The 26631-nt window shown below is 37.4% G+C and overlaps 2 protein-coding genes across 9 annotated transcripts in view; both read left to right on the forward strand.

The window, feature by feature from the left end:
- The first annotated feature begins 404 nt into the window (after positions 1–404).
- ddx1 (DEAD (Asp-Glu-Ala-Asp) box helicase 1) lies at positions 405–15362 on the forward strand. Its single transcript, XM_057822452.1, has 25 exons — positions 405–474; positions 564–615; positions 697–760; positions 823–852; positions 927–1023; positions 1094–1141; positions 1202–1285; positions 1400–1483; positions 1562–1638; positions 4435–4507; positions 4580–4656; positions 4739–4853; positions 6397–6535; positions 6933–6993; positions 7062–7160; positions 7227–7316; positions 9015–9203; positions 9267–9465; positions 9551–9642; positions 9702–9774; positions 11320–11392; positions 11463–11505; positions 11586–11681; positions 11754–11874; positions 14629–15362. The coding sequence occupies exons 1-25, from the start codon at positions 459–461 to the stop codon at positions 14757–14759; spliced, it is 2223 nt and encodes a 740-aa protein (XP_057678435.1). The 5' UTR covers positions 405–458; the 3' UTR covers positions 14760–15362.
- A 696-nt stretch (positions 15363–16058) lies between these two features.
- LOC130907410 (intersectin-2) overlaps positions 16059–26631 on the forward strand; it is a 59016-nt gene continuing 48443 nt past the window's right edge. For 2 of the 8 annotated variants that reach the window (XM_057822443.1, XM_057822449.1), the window contains exon 1: positions 16059–16277. The gene's annotated coding sequence lies outside the window, so the exon portion shown is untranslated. The remainder of the gene's footprint in view (positions 16278–26631) is intronic. The other 6 variants (XM_057822444.1, XM_057822445.1, XM_057822451.1 and 3 more) reach the window with 4 other exon arrangements.

Genomic DNA, 26631 nt, shown 5'->3' on the forward strand with positions numbered 1-26631 from the left:
TTGTAATAGGTTATTAAATTATTACATTTCAAAACAAAATTCCAATTTCTTGTTTACAGTTCATTTATACATACATTTCTTTAGTCAATATTTAAAAAAAGAAAAAAAGTGTTTCATCATCAACACAATGTTGCACCCATTTACACCAAAACTATTTTTCCGTACTTTAATAGTCTTATCAATCTTTTTAGATTTCAAAAAACATAAGCTAACGATGTCTTGCAATGTCGTTTCCGGTTTTTGTTTCTTTTACTCGTGTTTATTTTATTATAGTTAAAAATCATTAATATATTTTATTATCATTATTATTATTATTTTAGACCAACACACTACATTAAATTTGAAATTGACAACACGGAACCATATCACTCGTTTTTTTTTTTTATTCGCTTTAAAATGCTGCACCTCGGCTAGCTTAGCTTCATTAAACGTCACTTCCGTCGAACTCCGACGCTACAATGGCAGCCTTTTCTGGTGAGATTTACTTCAAACATTGCCGCATGGCTGACGTGACATCTTTTTAAAAAATTAATATGATTGTAAATTAACGTTATTTTGCGCAGAAATGGGCGTTATGCCCGAAATCGCGCAAGCTGTTGAAGAAATGGACTGGCTGTAAGTCACTTGCTCGTATCCACGTCGCCGTGTATGTCATGTCAATACGTTTGCTCTATTTATACATTTTTCCAATGCTAGCCTTCCTACTGATATTCAAGCGGAGTCAATTCCGCTGATTCTCGGTGGGGGAGATGTTCTCATGGTAAGCTTACCAATATTTGTGAGTGTTGATTACTGATACTAATTTTCCCGTTTTTCCTGAAGGCAGCAGAAACGGGTAGCGGTAAAACAGGAGTGAGTATTGAACACAAAAAACCTATATTTAAAGACATTTACAGTCGAAAATTCAAACTTGTTGTCACTTTCAGGCCTTTAGCATTCCTGTCATCCAAATTGTACACGAAACGCTGACCGACCAGCTGCAAGGCAAGAAAGGCAGAGTCAACATTAAAACGGGAGGCGCTGGTGAGCCCGATTGCTTCAATGTCAACTAAGAATGTGGTTTATTACGCTTACTATCTGTCTTCTTTGTTAGTCTTCAACAAATGGCAGATGAACCCTTACGACCGCAGCCCTGCCTTTGGTAAGACAAGAAAAATAAATACATTAGTGCAAATTTGATGAATTTACTGCTGTTTTTCAGCTATCGGCCCGGATGGCTTGTGTTGCCAGAGCCGAGAGTTTAAGGAATGGCACGGATCGCGCTCCACCAAGGGCGTATCTAAAGGTGACAACCTCCGACGTCGAACTGGTTAACGTCCGGGACATTCTTGACCCCCAAAAAACACCCGTGTGTTAACCGTTGAACGTATCCTACTTTGTATATTGCTTTTGAAAACAGGCAAGTACTACTATGAAGTCTCCTGCCATGACCAGGGATTGTGTCGCATCGGATGGTCCACCAGCCAAGCCGCTCTGGACTTGGGTGCGTACCTATTTTATTAAAAATCATCAAACTAAAATAATCATTTTGAATGTATATTACCTTTTTCTTCGTTTCTAGGAACGGATAAGTACGGCTTTGGTTTTGGAGGAACCGGCAAGAAATCGAACAATAAGCAATTCGACAGCTATGGCGAGGTGAACTTTTATATACAATTAGCGCTGATAAGTTCGGGTGGGGTGGGGGTGGGGGGTTTAGCCACACGGTAGCTAACCATAATACATTACCTTATTCTTATTCATCCTTCACACAGCCGCTGGAAACAGACATGTTATTTAATCCATCATCAGGTGTCTAATTTTTGATGGATTGATGACTTTACAACACTGTGTGTGTGTGTGCTGGTCCTCATGGGAAACGCAGTCTTCCATTGAGGGGGAATTATTCAGAACGAGGAAAATGTGACAAAGAGGGCCGCAAAATGTCATTGTTTCAGTCTCTCTTTACAGGATATTCTTTTTATCCAAGTATTTTTCCCCAATAGCTAAATAAATGGCATGGTCATGACAAATAAGTCTTGTGCTAAATGGAATATGAAGTAATAAAAATGCATTTATTCCAGACGACATGGCAAAATGACTCCATAATGGTCAAAACTGTCCACTTCACCTTTACTATCGCACCTCCCGAATGATATTTTATGCCACCCAAATCGGGCTTATGTCATTTTCCTTCCCCGGCTTTGGAGAGGGTAAACAAACCAAGAGGCGTGACAGCTAGCCGACATGCTAACCCGAACCGAGTGATGTTTCAAAGTCTTCGAAGCGGAAAATCACACATAACTAGCCCGGATCATTTCACATGACGACTGGGTTGTCGATTGTCTTCGCCGATCGGCAGCCTGCCCGGCGGAGAGCAATTTACAACTCGTTCCCCTGCTACAACGGACAGGAGAGCTCGCCATGGAAGCAGCTAGACAATGACCGCCGAACAATCCGGCCTACATCAGAGGAGCGTGTAGCTGCCAAATGGTCAACACTAATATGGCAAAATAATGCTTTACTACACGGCGAAGACGTAAACGGTTATAGCGCGGCTGCAGTTGTTGTGCAGCTAATGTGTATGAGGAGAGCTTTTTACATGCCCATCCATGATCAAACGTAAGTAGTCCTTTATTTAAAGAAAGTTTTTGTAGCGTTTAATTTGTAATCTCTGTATTCGCGGCTATTTTTAACACAAAGTTGCAAGTTCTGATCGGTTGGAAAATTTGACAGAACACCTGGCACATGAAGGGGGCAATAAGGCGAGTATAGTGCTCTCCCGCCGGGGGGATGTGCGACAAGCCGTCGGCTGAGGGGACAAGGAGCATGTCAGCCACAAAATGCAAGCCACCTACATATTAAAATGATCCCAGTATTTGACATAATACAAAAAACGATGTTTACTCACTTCCTCGTAAGTCCCATGGTCCCACAGTAGTAGGGCTTGTTTTGGCCAATATCCACCTGTGACTGAGAACCTTTTGAAACCCCGAAAACGCCTCTCCCTTGTACAGCAAGATTTTTCCTGCAGCCGTTTGGCTGGGGTGATGCGGAAAAATAAACAATCCGCAAAATCAGCTGAATCCTTAGTCCTTCTCATACAACAGTACGGCTGTATAGTGAAGAGGACTCCTTCCTCTGTACACGTCACAGCGCCCTCTTCCTCAATGCAAGACCGAAGCCGGAAGTCATTTTTGTAGCGCGGGATTTAAAAAATTGTATAAATATATCGATCGCGTCACACATCCAAGTGGTCCATTTCATTCAGGAGCATAAAATACCACGTGTATTATGAAATAAACATGCTTTTTCGTGTCACAGGCACTTTAAGGCCAAAAACTACCACTTTTGTCCACCGGTGTCACTAAAAATCCACCAAAACTGAAAAGTTACCAATTGTTAAAGATGGATTAATGTCAAGATTTTGCCAATTTAGGAGTGTTTTAGATAAAAAGTGACTCACCTTAGGTTCGCTACAACAGAGCCTGCCTGAGAAGTTTACTGCTTTAAGATGGCGGCTGTTTACCAACGCCGATGAGTCTGTCATTTCGCATCTAGTTCTATATACATGAGATATCTATGAGACTCATCAGACACTACCACTGTAGCATCATGTGGGCGTGGTTTGTAGTGGCTGTTGCTTGGCTCTGGGCTGCAGTCAGGTATTATTGCTGCATGATAAATCGATCGGGAAGTACCGTCTTGCTTACAAGGCTAATCCTGCCTTCATATGATGTCATAATTATGGTAAATACCACTTGTCGAGTCAAAATTTGCATGTAATAGTTCCTTTCAAGTCGTTTTTTTGACTGGGAAACTGGGATTTTATGGTGATACCTGAGTTTCCGTTTTCAAAATGACAGAGAACGAACAAGAAGTTGTGAATGGTAAGAATTTCTTTTTTAATTCTTGTCAATTTGCACGTTTTTTTTTGTGTGTTTTTTTTTTACACCAGCATCAAAAAGGACTGTACACATTTAAACTTTTTTTGTTGTTGTTAAAATGTTCAGTTCAATAAACACTTAGGTTTTCAATGAAGCTCAGTGTTTGCATGATTTTTTTTTTTTAATATCAATTTTTACTTTTACTGCAAATGAATATGTGCTCCAAAAATCTGTTACTGGCCCCTCTAACTACTAAATATAGGTATTGGTCGAACTCTGCTACACAAAAACGTATCATTTGTACTTTGATTCAATCTCTTGAATTAATATTAGTTTTAACTACCAATTAGCAAGGGGTAAGGTTCATCTTTCCAAGCACATGTGAGGGCAGCATAAATGATTATGTGCTCAAACCCACAAAAATCATCAGGAAGTGACCTGTAATTGCCATAAACTCAAAAATTAACAGTGGTTTGTCGACCAGCATGTAAGCATTCTAATGCAATTCCTTGATCAATTGTATTTTGTAGTCTTTAATTTTGGGGGCATTTTTATTTTATTTTTGCAGGAGTTCACCATGCATGACACGATTGGATGCTACCTCGACCTGGACAAGAGCCACATTTCATTCTCCAAAAATGGTATTGTATATAGTTGACTTCAAAAAAAGTCATAAAAACTGACTAACATGCGTTTTTATTGAAATCAACCAGGTAACGATCTGGGTTTGGCGTTCGAGATCCCTTCAAATCTTAGGAATCAGCCATTTTTTGCTTCCTGTGTCCTCAAGGTATCGCTTTCAAGAACTAACTACTCTGCCGTTGACGGCGATGGACGTCTGATTCATCGGTCATTTTGTTTTGTTCTATCAGAACGCAGAACTAAAGTTCAACTTTGGCGGCGAGGACTTTAAGCATCCACCCAAGAGCGGCTTTGTGGCCTTGGACAAGGCGCCAGACACTCACACGGTCAAGTCTTCGCAGACAGGTGAGTACGGATGGTCCTTTCCTGACATTTACAGTGGTATGAAAAAGTACTGTACCTTTTGGAATTTCTCACATTTCTGTATAAAATCACCATCAAAGGTGATCTGATCTTTGTCAAAATCACACAGATGAAGAAAACCGTGTCTGTTTTAACTAAAACCACCCGTTAATAGGTTTTCATGTTTTTAATGAGGATAGAATGCAAAAAATTACAGAAAGGGAGAAAAATAAGTAAGTGAACTAGGGCTACAGCTATCGGATATTTTAGTAATCGAGTAATTGACTGAAAATTCTATCGATTAATCGGATAAAACATATATTTTTAGGCGAAGAGCAATTATAAATATACATGTGAAAACAATTAATCTCATCTTGAACCATTTTCAGTCAATCAATGTCTTTAGTTTCGATGTATATTGTTGAAAACAGCCAACAATTGCATCTCAGATGTAACTAGAATAAAAAAAAGACTAATTCACGGCTTTCACTGAAAAAACCTTTAGATCTTATTAAAAACATTTTTTTTTTGCAGTGTTCAAAATAAATGTATGATACTGGCTGTATTGGAGCACATTAGGGACCAGTGCTGCTTGGTGGTTTATCCAGCAATGACTACTGAGCTAAAATTGATAGTTAGCATTATTGAGTTTTTATTTTACACCCTCATCACTCCACAACGCTATGTTATGTTAAAGCCTGTATGTAAGACACATTAGCCACGTATCGAAAGTGGTCATAATTAATAGAAACCTAGCCCTCCGCAGGGCTAACGTTACGTGAGCTAATGACAGTAAAGTTAATCTTATTTATTAGGGTTTAGCGCTCTTTATCAGCGCTTAGCGCTCTACTCCTTTAAGATGGCGGCTGTTTACTAACGCTGGCCAGATGCGGCCGAGTCCGTCATTTCGCATCTAGTTCAACATACATGTGATCTCTATGTGACTCATCAGACGCTACCTGCTACCAACGTAGCATCGTGCGGGCTAGTATTTAGCAATGTCGGCGTCGTTTGTAGCGGCTGTCGGCTGCTGTAAGTTTTTTTTTTTTTTTTGCTTCTTCCTTTACGCGCGTTGTCCCGCATTTAAAGTAGTCCAAGCAAAACGTGATGCTTAGAGCTGTCAAAATAAACGATTACTCGAGGTGAATAAAATTACTCGGATCAGTTTTTAAACTCGAGTTGCTCGAGTATTCGTTTCAGCTCTAAAGTGAACCCTATGCCTTAGGAGACTTAAAGAGCAATTGAAACATATTTTTACCAAACAATTTAAGTCAGGTGTGTGCCCAATCACTGATGAGTGGTTCAAAATATTAAATGTGATGGTTCACTTCTGTCATTGTTTGCATACGATCCTCATTAAAATATGAAAACCTATAAATGTTTGGGTGGTTTTACTTAAAGTAGACCCTGTTTTTCATCTGTGTGATTTTGACAAGATCAGATCACATTTGAGGGTTATTTTATGGAGAAATATGAGAAATTCCAAAAGGTTCAGATACTTTTTCATACCACTGTATTTGGTGAAAAAGAGCTTTGTTTCTTTTAGGCAGCGCCAAAGTGAGTCAGGCCAAAGGCTCTAGCAACGCCCCCAAGGCGCTGATCATCGAGCCATCCAAGGAATTGGCTGAGCAGACGCTCAACAACGTTTCGCAGTTCAAGAAATACGTAATGGAGCCAAAGCTCAGGTAGGCAAATTGCAAACGTTTATCTTTGGGACAAAAGCTAACGTATTTAGACAAAATTTTAGCCTTTTTTTTTTTTTAAATCAATTATCTTTTTTATATTGTTCTGATGATTATTTTTTATGACAGTCAGATTTATTTTATTTTGTATTGATATTTAAAATTAAAATAATAATTTGTAGCTTGTATTCATTCTTTTGGTAATCTGCATATTTTTTAAATTTATAGAATTATACATATATTTAAAAACTAATCCAGCCGTGATTTTGATCTCATTTCTTTCTACCTTATTTTCCCTAAAGTGCAATGCAAAGCTTTCACCAACAGATGCCGCCAACACTCCAGTCAAAGTGTGACTTTTTTTTTGTGTGTGTGTGTGTTTGTCTTTTGTCGCTGGCAGAGAGCTGCTGGTGATCGGCGGCGTGGCCGCCAAGGAGCAAATGGCTGCCCTGGAGCAAGGAGTACGTTCCCGCCCGCTCTGTCTAGCTCACCTGCGCTTCCCGTCGTTTCAACCGAATTTTCTCGTCAGGTGGACATCGTGGTGGGGACGCCCGGTCGTTTGGACGATTTAATCTCCACGGGGAAACTTAGCCTGTCCCAAGTCCGCTTTCTGGTCCTGGATGAATGTGTAAGAATGACACGGAGATGGTGAGCTTTTTAGGGCAGAGATTTGCAATTGTTTTATCGCTTCCAGGATGGCCTTCTGTCAGCGGGCTACACGGACTTTATCAACAGAATTCACGGTCAGATCCCTCAAGTCACGTCTGACGGCAAACGGCTGCAGGTACCGCTCTGAGTTGGGGGAGGGGGGGGGTCTGTACATGGGTAAACATCTATCAGAGTCTACCATTCATGTTCCCCTCTTGTTTAGATGAGCGCAAAGCCAATATCCTGGCAGGAATCTTGTTCAACAGCTCTTAGTCTCTGTTTTTATTTTTTTATAAACAGTTTAAAAACTTTACCTTTTGTAGTTTTATAGATAGTATTTTTTTTACTTGAAAAACAACGTACTATTATAGTAATAGTAGTTTTGTCAAAAAAAGTTGCCTGTTTCTCTTGCGTTTTCACAAAGGCGAACAAAATGGTCCATCGACATATTCTGAAGCGACGGTTGTTTCGTTTGGAGATGACATTTAAGCTTGCTTGGCACCATAGCTGCTCGTGCCGCATTCAAGAACTGCTCGGATTTCTAGCCATCGGCTACCTTGCTGTCCTTGATAATGTGTTGGAATAAAACACAGGGGGAGGATTGACTGTCGTCCCATATGGATGAAATGGAAAGGACACTTTCGTGGACTTAATGAGTCTAATCAAATAATGTACAGTAGACGTACTGGTCCACATTGTCGCAGACAGCAAGGTTGCTGATGGCTAGAAATCTGAGCATTTCTTGAACGCAACACGTGCAATGCCTCGCTCATCTGAACACCTGAGAAGTTCCTTCCTTCTGCAACTTTGCCTGATGTAAAAAAAAAAAAAAAAAAAGATATTGGATAATTTATTGCTGCACGCTGGTTGAAAAACACTGCATTAAACTACCGTAATTTTCGGACTATAAGCCGCTACTTTTTTCCCCTCATTTTGAATCCTGTGGTTTATAGTCCAGTCTGGTTTATTTGTTGATTTATTTGGGTTGATAGATAACACTTAATTTGACAGTGGCGTCATAAAACTGTCATTACACAATCATAATTTTGACATGACACTATCATAGGCATTAATGAATGCTTATGTCATTAAGTGTCATCTGGCAAATTATGTCACTAACTCCATTTATGTCCAGCTTGGATCTTTTACATCCATACAAAAGTGAGATAATTTGCCAGATAACACTAAACGACATCTGTTATAAGCATTCATTAATGCTCATGACAATGCCATAATTATGATTGTGTATGACAGTCTTATGACGCCATTGTCAAATAAAGTGTTACCAAATACCATAACTTGCAATTCATGAAACAACTGGAACAGTAACTGAAGAAATAATTGACAAAGAAAATGAATTTTGATTGTTATTTACATTTGAACTGCTGCAATGCATGCTAGGAGACATGTTGGATGACAACAGTGTTGACAGCAGGTGGCATCAGAAGTTGACTGCAATGATGGCCAAATGAAGCTTCTTGAAGCAATGAAGGTTTGCACCAAATGAACAACCATGGTTATTCACGGTCATGGTTATTCATTTGGTGTTATGACAGTCATATGATGCCGCTGTAGAATAAACGGTTACCAGTTAATATCTTTTGGTGTATGTATCCCATCATACAGTGAGGATGGCTGCGGCTTATAGTCCAGTGCGGCTTATCTATGAACAAATGCCGTTTTCGTGCCATACTTGGTGGGTGGCGGCTTATAGTCAGGTGCACCTTATAGTGCGAAAATTACGGTACATTTTATGTTTCCTTACGTTCGAGTCGCCCCTCAAATTCCTAAAGGATGGGACATCAAGTTCATATCGTTTCCAAATGATACTCAGGTGATCGTGTGCTCTGCGACGCTGCATTCGTTCGACGTGAAAAAATTGTCGGATCGCATCATGCACTTCCCTACGTGGGTGGACCTGAAGGGCGAGGACTCCGTGCCTGAGACGGTGCACCACGTGGTGGTCCCTGTGGACCCCAAGGCCGACCGCCTCTGGGAGCGTCTGGGCAAGAACCACATCAAGGTGAGCCGGACGCCGTGTCGAGACTGCGAAACATTTGACGTTTGGATTATTTTGGGGGGCTAGACGGACGAGGTGCACGCCAACGACAACACCCGGCCGGGCGGCAACTCGGCGGAAATGTGGTCGGAGGCCATCAAGGTGCTGAAAGGAGAGTACGCGGTCCGGGCCATCAAAGAGCACAAAATGGACCAGGCGATCATCTTTTGCCGTACCAAAATCGACTGCGACAACATGGAGCACTACTTTATCCGCCAAGGAGGAGGTGAAAATAAATATAAAAGTTCTGCAGCCTTTTTTTTGTATTTTATTTTCATCATCATCATCATAATGTGATGTCTTGCCTTTAGGCCCTGATAGTAAAAACCACCAGTTCTCCTGCGTTTGTCTCCATGGTGATCGCAAACCGCAAGAGAGGAAGAACAACTTGGATCGCTTCAAGGTAGAGGTAAAAAGTAGTTTTCTTGTTAACCAAAATTTGAGCTCACCTTGTGTCGGCAGAGGAAAGAAGTCCGGCTTCTTATCTGCACCGACGTCGCCGCTAGAGGGATTGACATCCGTGGCGTTCCCTATGGTAAAACGATTAATCATGATTGAGATCTATATTTTGGTGGTTGTTTTTTTTTTTTTTCATTTGGAGTCTTTTATTCATAAATGTTAAGGTTGTCACAAGTATCGATGCCGAAATTTTGGATCCCTATGCACTAGTAATTTGTTTTTGCATGACCACAGGTTACCAGAAATTTGTTGTCAAGTTTGATTTTGCACGACTTTTGATAGTAATGTGTATAATAATGCATTTTCCTTATTAACACATTGGATACCATTAACGGCACTTGACGCCCAAAGGGATGTGCGAATCATTCGCTGCCACCTTCCCACTTCAAACGGATTTTGGGCATCCACTAGTGATAAATTTAGGCCATGTCTACACGTAGCGGGGTATCCGGATGATAGGCCAAACAGTAGCAAAAGTTTTTGTCACACGCTCATTTTGGGTGTTGAAAACAAGAGTTCTTAAAAACTCCATCCAAAGTGAAGATGTGCGAATTCTGCATTTGTGACGCCATCATGTGGACACTTATAACCGAAGATGTAACTGTGGAAACGTCAATGACTGCGACAAACTTTGTTCCTACGTCACACATGAGACCAATATTTACATCATTTACCTTTACATTTAATTACTATATTACACGGGTGCTTTTTGCTTCCAATGTATTTCCAAACCTTTGCAGTGCTTTATATTGATGAACACCTGCAAAGGATGGGGGTATTTTGGACAGTTATTTTTGCACATTGTTACAAATGTACTTAAAAACTAGGGCTGTCAAATTATCACGTTAATGGGCGGTAATTTTTTTTTTTTTTAATTAATCACGTTAAAATATTTGACGCAATTAACGCACATGCCCCGCTCAAACAGATTAAAATGACAGCACAGGATCATATGCACTTGTTATTGTTGTTGTTTTTGGAGTTTTTTCGCCCTCTGCTGGCGCTTGGGTGCGACTGATTTTATAGGTTCAGCACCATGAGAATTGTGTAATTATTGACATCAACAATGGCGAGCTACTACCTGGTAGTTTATTTTTTGATTGAAAATTTTACGAAAACATTAAGAGGGGTTTTAATGTAAAATTTCTATAACTTGTACTAACATTTATCTTTTAAGAACTACGTCTTTCTATCCATGGATCGCTTTAACACAATGTTAATAATGTTAATGCCATCTTATTGATTTACTGTTATAATAAACAAATACAGTACTTATGTACAGTATGTTGAATGTATATATATATCAGTCTTGTGTCTTATCTTTGCATTCCAACAATTTACAGAAAAATATGGCATATTTTATTGATGTTTGAATTGCGATTAATTACGATTAATTTTTAAGCTGTGATTAACTCGATTAAAAATTTTAATCATTTGACAGCCCTATTAAAAACAAGACTGCGATTGGCTGATTTATTTATTTATATTTTTTTACAAACACGCTGGTATAGATGTAATTAATTTTTTCCTGTGCGACAGTCTGAAAAATACAGTAATTTTTACATATAAAAGGAAGGGGAAAAAAGTTTTTTTTTTTTTTTCCCCCTCTTTCTCCGTACAGTGATAAACGTCACGCTGCCAGACGAGAAACAGAACTACGTCCACCGGATCGGCAGAGTGGGTCGAGCTGAAAGGTGAGCTGTGAAACTTGCAGAGTTTGTTCGCTAGCTTGGAGGCCAACTTATTTTCCGTCTAACCCCGCAGGATGGGCTTAGCCATTTCACTGGTTGCCATGCAGAAAGAGAAGGTCCACTTTTCTCCGTTTGTACAAATAATTTCGACTGTTTGAGGTTTTGTAGTCATTTTTGGGTATTTGCGATGTTGCAGGTGTGGTATCACGTCTGCGCCAGCCGTGGCAGAGGCTGCTACAACACCCAGCTCAAGCAGGACGGAGGGTGCACCATCTGGTACAATGAGAAAGAGGTGACTACTGCTAGCGCTCGCCCTCACTTTGTGGGTGGTGAACTTTATTTTTGTTTTGTCGTATAATGACAGCTCCTGTCAGAAATCGAGGAACACCTCAAGTGCACCATCACTCAATGCGAGCCCGACATCAAGGTACCCTTGGACGACTTTGACGGGAAGGTCACTTACGGACAGCGCAGGACCTTGGGAGGTAGGGCTATACAACGATTATCGATACAATTATAAATAATTTATAAACAGATCATTAATTCTATATGAAATCACAACTTATTATAGAAATATATATAATATATTGTAGAGCTGAAACGAGTACTCGAGCAACTCGAGTAACTCGAGTTTAAAAACTGATCCGAGTAATTTTATTCACCTCGAGTAATCGTTTATTTTGACAGCTCTAAGCATCACGTTTTGCTCGGACTACTTTTAATGCGGGACAACGCGCTGTCACGTGCGGAGAGGAAGAAGGCGGAAAAAAAGCTTACTGCAGCTGACAGCCGCCACAAAAGACGCCGATGTTGCCAAATACTAGCCCGCACGATGCTACGTTGGTAACAGCTAGCGTCTGATAAAGATCACATGTATGTTGAACTAGGTGCGCAATGACAGACTCGGCCGCGTCTGGGCAGCGTTATTAAACAGCCGCCATCTTAAAGCAGTACAGCGCTAAGCGCTAATAAAGAGCGCTAAGCACTAATAAATAAGATTAACGTTACTGTCGCTACTAGCTCACGTAAAGTTAGCCCTGCGGAGGACTAGGTTTCAATTAATTATGACCACTGTCGTTGCGTGGCTAACGTGTCTTACATACAGGCTTTAACATAACATAGCATTGTGGAGTGATGAGGGTGTAAAATAAAAACTTAATCATGCTAACTATCAATTTTAGCTCAGTAGTCATTGCTGGATAAAACACCAAGTAGCACTGGTCCCTAATGTGCTCCAGTACAGCCTGTATCATACATTTATTTTGAACACTGCAAAAACTCAAAATCCTATCAGGACTTACAGTTTAGACTAACTTAAAACAACTGGAACTTAAAAATGGCTTGACACAAAGAGAAATTCAATTGAAACACGTGGGGAAAAATCCTAACTTTTAAGTGATGTGTGTTATCAAGCGTAACGGCATTTTTAGGTAATATATATATATATATTAAATAAGATCTAAAAGTTTTTTGAGTGAAAGCAGTGAATTAGTCTTTTTTTTTTAATTCTAGCTACAATATCGAAAATAAAGACATTGATTGACTGAAAATGGTTCAAGATTAGATGAAATGTCTTGTTTTCTCATGTATATTTATAATTGCTCTTCACCTAAAAATATATTTGTTTTATCAGATTACTCGATTAATCGATAGAATTTTCAGTCGATCACTAAAATATTCGATAGCTGCAGCCCTAATATATTGTCATTATACAGTTGTATAGTTAGTTATATAATTGTAGTGAGTTGTAGAGGCGGAACTGACATCGACAGACCTTTTCTAGCGAAAATTCTTGTGAATAAATGCTTAAATCCCAGAATTCTTCATAGCTATAGACGTTAAACAGTCTTGATTCTTGGTTAAAAGCAAAAAACCCGTGCATTTAGCATTTATTTTACGTAAATATGTCTAAGTACAATGCTACTCTGTTAGCGAATGAGGCTAGTGGCTGCCTGATGTAAATGGAGCTTCTCTGGTGAAAATCTTGTGAATAAATGCTTAAATCCCTGAATTCTTCATAGATATGAACGTAAAACATTCTCTATTCTCGGTTAAAAGCGGGAAAAAAAAAACGTGCATTTGGTGTTCATTTTACGTAAATATGTCTAAATCTCAGAATTCTTCATTGCTATAGACGTTAAACAGTCTTGATTCTTGGTTAAAAGTAAAAAACCCGTGCATTTAGCATTTATTTTACGTAAATATGTCTAAGTACAATGCTACTCTGTTAGCGAATGAGGCTAGTGGCTGCCTGATGTAAGCAGAGCTTTTCTGGTGAAAATCTTGTGAATAAATGCTTAAATCCCCGAATTCTTCATAGATATAAACGTAAAACATTCTCGATTCTCGGTTAAAAGCAAAAAAAAAAACGTGCATTTGGTGTTCATTTTACGTAAATATGTCTAAGTACCATGCTACTTTGTTAGCGAATGAGGCTAGCGGCCGCCTGACGTAAACAGAGCTTTTCTGGCGAAAATTCTTGTGAATAAATGCTTAAATCCCCAAATTCTTCATAGATATGGACGTAAAACAGTCTCGATTCTTGGTTAAAAGCAAAAAAAAAAACGTGCAGTTGTCATTTATTTTACGTAAATATGTTGAAGTACAATGCTAGATTGTTAGTAAAGGCAGCCGCTAGCTACATTATGTAAACATTCTATTCTTTGTTAAAAGAGCAAAAAAATGGGCAGTTAGCATTTATTTCATGTAAATATGTCGAAGAATGATGCTAGTTTGTTAGACAATATGGCAGCAGCCTTACAACAAAGAGCTTTTCATGTGAAAACTCTTGTGGGGGGGAAAAAAAAACAAATATAATAATTACCTTGAATCCTCGAATAAATCACTCCTGATACAGTCCTTCCTGTTTGTATGCGGTACATGTTTCGTACTTTTTCAACCTAAATACGGTGTTGAATCACTGCATTTATCGCTGTGACCGACTGCGAACAACTGAAGCGGATTGTGGGAAGCCCCTCTACTTGAAGGCGGAATCTGACCCGTCTATCATTACGAAGTCGATGGATGAGTTATGTCATATTCACTGTTGCCACTAGAGGGCAGTGTATCCACCCAAATCAATTAAACGAAATGGAAACACTTTCAAAACAAAACATTACAACGCCACTAATTAAATGAATCCTTGAAGCTTTTTTTTTTTTTTTTTTTTCCTAATCGATAAAATCAAGTATATTTTCTTTGTGGAGGAGCAACTGGAGAATTTGCATGTGTGTTGTCAGGTGGCAACTACAAGGGTCACGTGGACGTGCTGGCCCCGACGGTGCAAGAGTTGGCCAACCTGGAGCGAGAGGCTCAGACGTCATTTCTTCAACTGGGATACCTGCCCAACCAGCTTTTCAAAGCCTTCTGAAGCGCATGTCCATCTGCAGAAAAGACAACGATACAAGAAAATACATTTTTTCTTTGTGTATGCATTTGGCTGAATGAAATGAGTTTGCTTTATTGTGGTGGCTTTTTGTTTCAAAATAAACTGTGGTGACCACTCGCCGGGGAGTTGCCATTGACGGGGTAGATGTGGAAACTAAGATACAGAAAATTTGGAAATCTAAAACAGTTGAAAATCCCTAAAATTAGAGGGGGAAATGAAAACATACTAAAAAATTAATTTTCCCCAAAAATAATTTTTCAAACGTTTTATTTTGAATTTTTGATTTTTTTTTTTTTTCAAGTACCGGTACTTATGTATTCCTCAAATATAAATTGAGCACCAATTGGTTCATCGGCAGCATGTTTGACGCTCATGAAAAATCAATCTGTTTGAAAACATCAAAAGTGTACCGTATGAATGCAATTTTTAGACCGTGACGTCACCATCGTAACCCGGATGTGGGTCAACATGGACACGCCCTCGCATACAATCCATGTTTTTACTGCTTGTTTTCTGCTAGCAATCTTTCAACAACAAAAAAAAAAAAAGAACATGCCAAGTAAACACTGCTGCTATGGAACTTATAGAAACGACTCTAGACATGATGACTAATAAACAAATGCTTCATCTTAGTTCTTTTAGGACACATTGGATAAATTTCTAATATTACTATTATTGTCTTAGATATTATCACAAATATTATCATTGGTTTTGTCAGATTATTTTTAATTGGTTTTATCTTGTCCAAAATAAAGCATTCATTCATTTATGTGCTCGAGGACTAACATTTAAAAGAAATTGATTAAGCCTGTAAATTGGGAGCAAATAACAGATTTTATAATATTTGACGTTATTTTACATTTAACTACACTAGAACTACCAAGCGTGGATCAGTATCCACATGATGGCGCCACAAACTAATTTGCACATCTTCACTTAAAATGTGCGTGTGGATGATAGGACAAACTGTAGAAATACCTTGCTAAGTATAGACATGGCTTATGATACAGAAAATTAATTTGGAAAGCACAGCTAAATTTGAAACTTTTATGTATTCCTCAAATACCTTTTTGATATTCATTAAATATAAATTGAGCATCAAGTGGTTCATCTGCAACATGTTTGACGTTCATGAAAAACCAACCCGTTTGAAAATGAAATCATTTCTAGGTATTTCAAAGTACACGCTCCTTAAAAGTCTGTCGAATGGCACTGACTTAAAATGGCCGACAAGTGATAACGGCTTTCCCGATTGGCTTACAGAGTAACAACACATCTAGTTCTATGTATACGATATCTAAAACGTTTAGGTTGAAATTCCCAGCCGGAAATTTGCTTGTAAATAACTTCCTGCCAGACTCTGTGGCTCCGCCCCCCTGCAAACAAGCACGCTCGGTCCCGCCTTCCTTCCTTCCTTCCTTTCCTTCCTCCTCCTTCTCTAGCAAATTGCCCTCCTGTGAACGTCTTGACTACCGGCTTGCCGCTGTTCCTCCGCAACAGGTAAATAACCCGTTAACAGCGGCAAATTGCGTGTTTTGCTCTTAATTGAATCGCTACTAAGGGCGAGAGCTTGCTTGGCTCGCGCGTTAACGCGTGGACTGATATCAACACGCTTTTTTTTTTTTTTTTTTTTTAAAAGACGTCTGAATCCTTCCACTTTTCATTTTCTTTTGTTTTTTTTGGAAGCGTATACCGTTTGTTTTGCAGTCTGGCACTAAGCTTCATTATGAAAGTCAACAAATATTGCCTTTCTTCCCATCTGCTTGGGTTAAGAAATGCCATAATATTTGGTATGCCCTTCAAAAATCATATTCCTTACTGTATTCAACTACATTAACTCATAATTTGCCGGTGACTGTCATAGACGTCAAATCCATTTCAACTAAAGATGGCTGAAAGTGATCATTTTTCACTGACAGTGACGGCGATAGACGTCCAATTTCTGTTTTTAATACCAGACATCTCTAGAGTGTCAGCAAATGTTTATTTATTTATTTTTTAAATTACATTAATATAGGACAGGGGTCTCAAACATGCGGCCCAGGGGCCACTTGTAGCTCAAGGGACAATATTTAGCGGTCCCCGATTGACATCCAATTGGCGTACGAGTCTTGTTCGCACATAAAAATGAATATAAATATGAATTTAATAAAACTAATGATGAAAAAAAAATCTGTTATTTAAAAAGTTATATAAATTTTTTAAAAAATAAATAAATAATAAAAATAAAATATAATAATTTAAATAAAAATATATAAATAAATTGAATATTTTTGAATCAATGTGCAATTCGTGTGTATAATAGGGCTGTCAAAATTATCGCGTTAACGGGCGGTAATTAATTTTTAAAATTACGTTAAAATATTTGACGCAATTAACGCACATGCCCCGCTCAAACAGATTAAAATGACAGCACAGTGACATGTCCATTTGTTACTTGTGTTTTTTGTCTCCCTCTGCTGGCGCTTTGATGCGACTGAATTTATGGGTTTAAGCACAATGAGCATTGTGTAATTATTGACATCAACAATGGAGAGCTACTAGTTAATTTTTTTGATTGAAAATTTTACAAACTTTATTAAAACCAAAACATTAAAAGGGGTTTTAATATAAATTTCTATAACTTGTTCTAACATTTATCCTTTAAGAACTACAAGTCTTTCTATCCATGGATCGCTTTAACAATGTTAATAATGTTAATGCCATCATGTTGATTTATTGTTATAATAAACAAATACAGTACTTAAGTACAGTATGTTGAATGTATATACCCGTCTTGTGTCTTATCTTTCCATTCCAACAATAATTTACAGAAAAATATGGCATATTTTACAGATGGTTTGAATTGAGTTTGATTTGAATTAATTAATTTTTAAGCTGTGATTAACTCGATTAAAAATTTTAATCGTTTGACAGCCCTAGTGTATAACATTGCGATTAATCACAGTTAATCTCGTGCGATTCATTTTGATTTAAAAGATGTATTTTAAATTCAAATACATATTTCCATTCGCTGTTCAAAGTCTGCTGTTCAACCATAGACTTCATAATGACATTGACGGGTCAGGTTCGACCTTCAGTGCGCCACGCCTTCAAGTAGGGGGCCATCCTACAATCTGCTTCAGTTATTCGCTGTTGGTCGCAGCGACACATGCAGCGATCCAACACCAGATTCATGTTGAAAAAGAATGAGAGCTGTGCCGCATACAAACAGGAAGGATTGTCTCAGGAGTGATTTGTTTGAGGATTCAAGGTAATGATTATATTTTTCGTACCATCCATGCATTTTCAAACGTTGTGAAACAAACCTTGGCATTATACTTCGCAATATTTGCGTAAAATAAATGCTACCTGCATGTTTTTTTGCTTTCAACCAAGAATCGAGACTATTTTACATCAATATCTATAAAGAATTCAGGGATTTGGGCATTTATTCACAAGAATTTTCAACGGAAAAAGCTCTTTGTTTACATATGGCGGCCGCTAATTTCCTTACTGACTAGCTTCAAAGTTCCCGATATTTACGTAAAATAAATGCTACCTAGATGTTTTTTTTTTTTTTTTTTTTTGCTTTTAACCAAGAATTGAGACTGTTTTACGTCCATATCTATAATGAATTCATGGATTTAAGCATTTATTCACAAGAATTTTCACCGGAAAAACTCTGTTTACATATGGCGGCTGCCACATTGACTGACAGACTAGCATCGTAAAATATTTACGTAAAATAAATGCTAACTGCACTTTTTTTTTTTTTTTTGCATTTAACCAAGAATAGAGACTGTTTTACATCCATATCTATAAAGAATTCTGTGATTTAAGCATTTATTCAAAAGAATTTTCTACGAAAAAAAGCTATTTATCTGTGATTCCACTCGGTCAGCTTTGACGGCCACGCCAACAATGCAGGCCCCCTATTAATCGGCCCCGTGTCCTGTCAATATCATTATGAAGTCTATCGTTCACCCCTTTCGAATACATTATTGGATTACGTGAATAATGAATGAACAATACGATTAATCACAGTTAATCTCATGTAATGAATTGCAATTAAAATGTGTCATTATCCCACAGTCCTAATATATATATCTCCACATAATGTTATGGTAGATATCATTAAATATACATTTATATATATTTATATATATATATATATATATATATATATATATATATATATATATATATACACACATATGTTGGCTGTCAAAATTATCGCATTAACAGGCGTTAAAATATTTGACGCAATTAACGCACATGCCCCGCTCAAACAGATTAAAATGACAGCACAGTGTTATGTCCATTTGTTACTTGTGTTTTTTGGAGTTTTGTCACCCTCTGCTGGAGCTTGGGTGCGACTGATTTTATGGGCTTAAGCACCCATGAGCATTGTGTAATTATTGACATCAACAATGGCAGGCTACTAGTTTATTTTTTATTGAACATTTTTGATATTTTATTAAAACGAAAACATTAAGAGGAGTTTAAATATAAAATTTCTATAACTTGTACTAACATTTATCTTTTAAGAACTACAAGTCTTTCTATCCATGGATCGCTTTAACACAATGTTAATAATATTTATGCCATCTTGTTGATTTATTGTTATAATAAACAAATACAGTACTTATTAGAGCCGGGAATCTTTGGGCACCTAACGATTCGATTACGATTACGATTCAGAGGCTCCGATTCGATTATAAAACGATTATTGATGCACCCCCCTCCTTTTTTTTTTTTTTAAATTTTTTTTTTTTTTTTTTATATAAATGTTTTGTACATTAGTTCTAAAATTGTTCAAAAATACTATTTCAGTATGAAGTTAACATATAGCAGTAAATAAAATGTACAAAAACAACAGTAAATAAAAAACAGTCCCCATTCTGTATCAGCAGCCTTAAACTACATTCAATTAATTTAATGTTGTGAATCAACCGTTAAAGTTGTTAAAATTGCTCCCGTTATTCCATAATTTCCCTTTTGTCTACTTTCGACATGTGAAAGTTTTAAAACTATTTTAAAGATAGATTCAAGTCAATATTTTACCGATTTAGGAGTATTTTAGATAAAAAGTTAATTAGGTTTGCTTGGAAGGTTCGCTACAACAGCCTTGCAGGGAAGTGTACTGCTTTAAGATGGCGGCCGTTCACTAACGCCCGTATCTAGCTTTTTGTAGGTGTGCTGCTAACGCTACCTAATCAATTGCATTTAGTCCCATATAAATGATATCTACCGTAACATTATGTGGATGTACTTTGTAGCAGCTTTTCGGCAGCAGTCAGGTATGTTGTTGTGTTTTTTTATCTCGTGGCATGAGTTGAGTTAGAGCCGTGAGTTGAGCAGTGGCATTACCCGAGGGGCCGGGTAATGAGAAGCATGACGTTTAGCTACTCTCGCTTCATTCCTCATTGGCCGCGTGGCGCGCTGAGAGTGTTGTACTTCCGCTTTACTTGGCATATTTCAATAATCGGAATTTGGATGTTTGTGAATCGTTCTCGAATCTTTCACGGCCAAATCGCGAATAATCTAAGAATCGGAAATTTTGCACACCTCTAGTACTTATGTACCGTATTTTGAATGTATATATCCACCTTGTGTCTTATCTTTCCATTTCAACAATAATTTTACAGAAAAATATGGCATATTTTATAAATGATTTGAATTGCGATTAATTACGATTAATTATGATTAATTAATTTTTAAGCTGTAATTAAGCCCTAATATATATATTTGTATGTACAGTATATAACTACTATATTGTATTTGTCATTCACATGTGTTGCGGTAGTTAGAAAAATGTGCGTTTAAAACACATCTATTGCTGTTAATGGAAGCCAGAGTTACGGTAATACATTGATAATTTTGCTTTTCTTTTGATGAATCATTTTTTATTGATAAGAAAAATCAAGAGTCATCTCAGTATTGTTTACCTTTGAATATATTTTAATTGGCTCTATTTTTAAAGGCCCATCCAGGTTGCAGTGGCCCACTCGAGCATTATCTATGCAACCCAAGATGTCAAATTAATTGCACGTGTGTTGTCTTCAGATGAGCCCAAAGGAGCTTTAACATTGATTTACTCGTGCAGCAGCAGCAGTAGAATAACAGGGGGAAGGTGAATACGAGTGTTAGTACACAAACACTGGCTTCTTTCTTCCCAGTGGCTCTGCAAAGCTTCCTGCGCTCCAGCCTTCTATGCAAAGTCTGCCTGCCTGTGACACAGTGATGCATTGATAGGCACATCCCAGCGCAGGTGGCAATCAGCATGCGGGGAGAGTCCACGCACGTGTCTCTTCTTTAGATCATTGGCTGCCATTGACTGCGTCCAATCCGTTTGAAGCTTCAAAATGGATTGGATGTCACTAGTGATGAAATCATTGATGGGAGGGTTGGCAGCGAATGAACGTTCAATTAAAAAAAAATGGATTAGATGTCTACTAGTGGCAAACTCGTTTCAATTCAAGAGTTTGGACGGCTATTATCGTCAATGGGACAGAAGAGTTGTTGGTTTTTGTTTCGTTTTTGACAAAAAGGAAGAAACATTTTAAAACTAAAAACAGGTTAAAAAATATTTTTTGTTCTTTTAGTATTTTTCAGTTGTTATTATTAGCTGTGATAAGCTCCAGAACCCCCGCAACCCAGGTGAGGATAAGCAGTTAACCCTTTAATGCCTGCAATATGAAGCAATTGTCAGAGAATCACAAAATTTGAAAAATAAGGTCTTAATGAAACTTTTTTTTTTTTCCAATTTATAAAAAAGAAAAAAATTAATATTTGTAATAAGCGGTCTAATATCTAAACTTGCTAAATCCTGTTTTTTTTTTTGTCATGGAACCTGCGGATGCATGAGGTCACTTGCATCCATCCATTTTTTTTTTTTTTTTTTTTTTTTTTTTTTTTTGAGGAAAGATGTCAAAATTCTGAATAAGTCTCAAAATCATGAAATTCTAAGTATCAAATGTGATACATTTGGCAAGAAAGGGGTTAAGAAGAAAAATCATTTTAAAAAATTGATCAATTTAGTATTATTCTTCCCCTTTTTTGCTCTAATTTTAAAGATTTTCCTAAATAATAAAAATTGCCAAAAAAAAAAAAAAAAAAGAATATTTAGTAGTGTTTTTTAATACTATATTTTTTTTAAATGTCAAAAAAATAATAAAGCAAACATTAAAAAAAAAAATAAAATAGAATATTTACAGCTGTTTGGGGGTTTTGTTTAAAATACTGTATTTTAAATGACAATATAAAAAATAAGTTTAAAAAAATGTTTTTTCTGAAGTTTTTTTTTTTTTTTAGTAGTTATTTTAGAAATTAAAAAATACCCATTTTATTTCACTAAAAAGAAAAAAGATTTACCCTAATTTTCGCACTATAAGGCGCACCTGACTATAAGCCGCAGCCCACCAAATTTGGCACAAAAACGGCATTTGTTCATAGATAAGCCGCACTGGACTATAAGCCGCAGTTGTCCTCACTGTATCATGGGATATTTACACCAAAAGATATTAACCGGTAAAACTTTATTTGACAGCGGCATCATACTGTCATAAGACCAAATGAACCATCATTAAACTTTGAACCAATTACTGCAAAGCTTTATTGCTTCAAGAAGCTTCATTTGGCCATCACTGCTACCTTGGGGAAGACAATCAACCTCTGCTGCCACCTGCTGTTGACTGTTGTCATCCAGCATGCCTCTTAGCATGCATTGCAGCGCGACAGATGTAAATATCAAAAATCATGTTCTGTGCTAAATATTTCCTCAGTTACTGTTCCAGTTGTTTCATCAATTGCTAGTTATGGTATATGCTAACATTTTATTTGACAGTGGTGCCATAAGACTGTCATTACACAATTATAATTATGACATGTGTCTGTCCTGAGCATTCATGAATGTTTATAACAGATGTCATTAAGTGTTATCCGGCAAATGATCTCACTTATGAATGAATGCAAAAGATCCAAGATGGACAAAAATTGAGTTAGTGACATAATTTGCCAAATGACACTTAATGACATAAGCATTCAGTAATGTCCATGATAGTGTCATGTCATAATTTTGATTATCTTATGACAGTCTTATGACACCACTGTCAAATAAAGTGTTACCTAAAAAAAAATCAACAAATAAGCCGCACTGGACTATAAGCCACAGGTATCAAAACGAAGGAAAGAAGTAGCGGCTTATAGTCCGAAAATTACGGTACTTTTTTCCTCATTCAATGTCATTATTTTTATATATACTGTATGTATACATATTTTAGAGCTGTCCGGACTAGTCGCTGTCATTAATGACATAAATGCGTCGACGAGCACAACATCCCATCGATGGTTAATGAAGGATTAAAAAAAACATGCATGGAAAGTTGAGAATGTTGGACGCTCAGTATGCAAGCGGGGAAAGCGGCACAAACCCAAAAAAAGCACACCAGAGTGGCCAAAACATTGACTTTACATTCAACGAAACAGAGGAGGGTACACTGTTGTGTCCTGACTTTTCAATGGCAAGCTTGCAGACCAGCTGCACGCGGGCTGTGAATGAACACCTAAAGCATCGTCAACCAGTTGTAATTTTGGAAGACGACAGGAGACAGTAAGCTGGCAGACCGTAACTCCATCTAACTAACGACATGTGTTAATGAAGTTGCTAAGCTTGTCGCAATATGCAATGAGTCCATTTATCGCACGGTAAATAAAAAGGATTGCGCTAATTTTCACGACTGCGTTTTATCACTGTGAGCGTGCATACTTTTGTGCGTGCGTGTTGACGGCATATTAGACTCCAGTACCTATCACAGATGTTTATTGGTCATCAACACGCTGTAGAATTAAAGTTCAAACATAGAAAATAAGGAAACACATCTATATTAAACACTGTAGACGTTAGCATTGCTAAACTGAGGCTAATGGGGGGGGGGCAACCTACTTCAGCCTGCTATAAAACATTGGCAGTCTTCTCCAAAACGCAAACTTGCGGTTAAAAGGTGACAGTTCAAACATGAGAAATCCTTTGCAAACGAAAAAAAAAAAAAATCCATTACTGACACCACATGCAATGATGAAAAGTGCACTTTTTTGCAGAGTGTAAAGCTTACGGTTAGAGGTTTAGCAAAAGTGTTTCCGTTGAATATTTCTAAATAATAATATAATAATATAATACATGTTCAACATATAAATAACAATTTCTGGAGTTAATCTCACATACTTCAGAATTCAGATTCTACACTAAGAATAGCTTTAAAATGACACCCTGTATATCAGGGGTCCCCAAACCTTTTCCTGTGAGGGCCACATAACTTTTCCCTTCTCTGCTGAGTGGCCGGGGTCAGTTTGTAACAGAAAAAGTGTGACGAATGCAGGAGTGCCTAAATGTAAAAATTTATTGTTTTTCAGAAAGCCACAATCAAATAACCCTTTCTGGATTCTTAAAGGAACAAAAGTAAATGAAATAATAATATAATAATAAATAATAATAACACTAGGGCTGTCAAAATGATCGCGTTAACGGGCGGTAATTAATTTTTTTAATTAATCATGTTAAAATATTTGACGCATTTAACGCACATGCCCCGCTCACTCAAACCAATGAAAATGACAGCACAGTGTCATGTCCACTTGTTACTTGTGTTTTTTGGTGTTTTGTCGCCCTCTGCTGGCGCTTGGGTGCGACTGATTTTATGGGTTTCAGCACTATGAGCATTGTGTAATTATTGAGTTGATTTTTGAATGAAGATTTAGCAAATTTTATTAAAACGAAAACATTGAGGGGTTTTATAATAAAATTTCTATAGACCCTACCCACGTGACGTCACAACTCCGCTCTCCTGAATGGTACCGCCCAACTGTCCGTCAAAACATAGTGTTAACCTGTTACGGCTACGTACATTCGTCCTATTTACTCGTGTTTTTCTGCTCCTTAACGTTAATAATCAAAATGGTGAAGGCGTGTGTGGCTGTTGGTTGCACTAACAGAGAAGATGGAAGGAGAGACTTGAAGTTTTACCGTATTCCGAGGGATCCAAAGAGGAGAGCGAAATGGACGGCTGCAATTCGACGTGAAAACTGGGCACCAAAAAATCACCACAGACTATGTAGTAGTCATTTTATATCCGGTAAGATGCATTTAAGATATACTTAGAGGGTTTTGGGCTGACAAATAACCACAATTAAGATCATTGCTAGACTAATCGCCGACAACATACACGTATGTATGTAGTGAGAGTGCTATCGCTAAACCATATAAACATTAAAAGCCTTAACTCCATTGACAAACGACATGACATACATTAGACTTGACAGTGGATGTTAGCAATAACAAAAGATTTTGAATTGAAAATTTCGTAACTCACCTTTCCAAGCACAAGATAGATTCCTGCCGAATTTTCGTGGACGAGGACCTGTTTCACCCAACCAGCAACGAAGTATTTATAAGCCTCCAAGCTCTTGAAGTTTTTCAAATTTTCGTGAGAATAGGCTGATTTTGTGTGGACAAGATAATTGTAAATATCAGCGTAGCAGATGTCAGGCAGACAGGGCGAAGACAGTGGGTCGAAAAACATCGATTTGGGCATCAAATATGGATCTGGCGACTGTATAGAACGAAGCTTTTCCACATAACGCCTTTTATGCAACACATCCAGTGAGTTTACGGCATCAGAAAGCACCGGGTCTTCCATGAAATGCATTTTAAATTCCTCGATCAATTGAAACCAATGCTAATACAGAGACAAAATGACGGACAAGTGGGCGGAACCATACAGCGAGCACGTGGTTTTGTGACGTCGGTGGGTAGGGTCTATAGCTTGTACTAACATTTATCTTTTAAGAACTACAAGTCTTTCTATCCATGGATCGCTTTAATTTCAATAATGTTAATGCCGTCTTGTTGATTTTATGTTATAATAAACAAATGCAGTACTTATGTACAGTATGTTGAATGTATATATCCATCTTGTGTCTTATCTTTCCATTCCAACAATAATTTACAGAAAAATATGGCTTATTTTAAAGATGGTTTGAATTGCAATTGATTACAATTAATTTTTAAGCTGTGATTAACTCGATTAAAAATTTTATCGTTTGACAGCCCTAAATAACACTATTAATTAAATAGATAATAACCAAATAACCCTCTCTGAGCTCTTCACAGAAAAAGGCCAGGAAATAAATAACACTATTAAGAAAAAAAAAAAAATCAAAATGCTCTCTAGTAGTGTTCAGGGGGCTGGACAAAATGTGGCCATAACCAGCCCGCAGGCCGTAGTTTGGGGACCACTGATGTATATAGTAGTATACTATAATATCATTGCACTAGTTAATGTTATCAGCATTTGACCTCATTGTTTATTTGTGATTTATGTGTTTATTTGCACTATAATAAAGAATTTAAGGGTTCCAAAATGTTTTTTGTGAATTAATAAGTGTCAACAAATATTTCATTAATTAGTCCAAAAAAAAGTTTTAATCAGATTAGTCAACTAATCGTAAAAATTGTCGGCTGACTAATCGGGAAAAAATTTGTCATTTGGGACATCCCTACATATTTTTAATTAAATCTTAAGAATAAGTACAAATGATCCTACTCACAGTTTTTCCTTTTTTTGTTTTCAGTTTTAAAAATAATATCAAGAATACTCTTAACTCTTTAGCTGCCATTGAATCCAAAAGTCGCCACTCACGTGTATTTGACACCGCTCGCTACAATACACCCGAGAGCGCAAAAAGTGTTTGTTAACCAGGGTGGATACCACTTCTTTGTTTGCACAAAGAAAAGTACCGCAGTACCTTGACTTCCAACTTTTCATTCTATCTGTGACTCAATTGACTTCCACTGCAAAAACAGAGTTTTTTTTAA

This window comes from Corythoichthys intestinalis, chromosome 19, assembly GCF_030265065.1.
Source record: "Corythoichthys intestinalis isolate RoL2023-P3 chromosome 19, ASM3026506v1, whole genome shotgun sequence".
Lineage (NCBI taxonomy): Eukaryota > Metazoa > Chordata > Actinopteri > Syngnathiformes > Syngnathidae > Corythoichthys > Corythoichthys intestinalis.

Bases quoted from the DNA above. Each gene is read 5' to 3' on its own strand.
- ddx1 (XM_057822452.1), top strand. The intron at 6,536-6,932 runs GTAGGCAAATTG...TGTCGCTGGCAG, and splicing joins GTAATGGAGCCAAAGCTCAG to AGAGCTGCTGGTGATCGGCG. The intron at 9,643-9,701 runs GTAGAGGTAAAA...TTGTGTCGGCAG, and splicing joins ACAACTTGGATCGCTTCAAG to AGGAAAGAAGTCCGGCTTCT.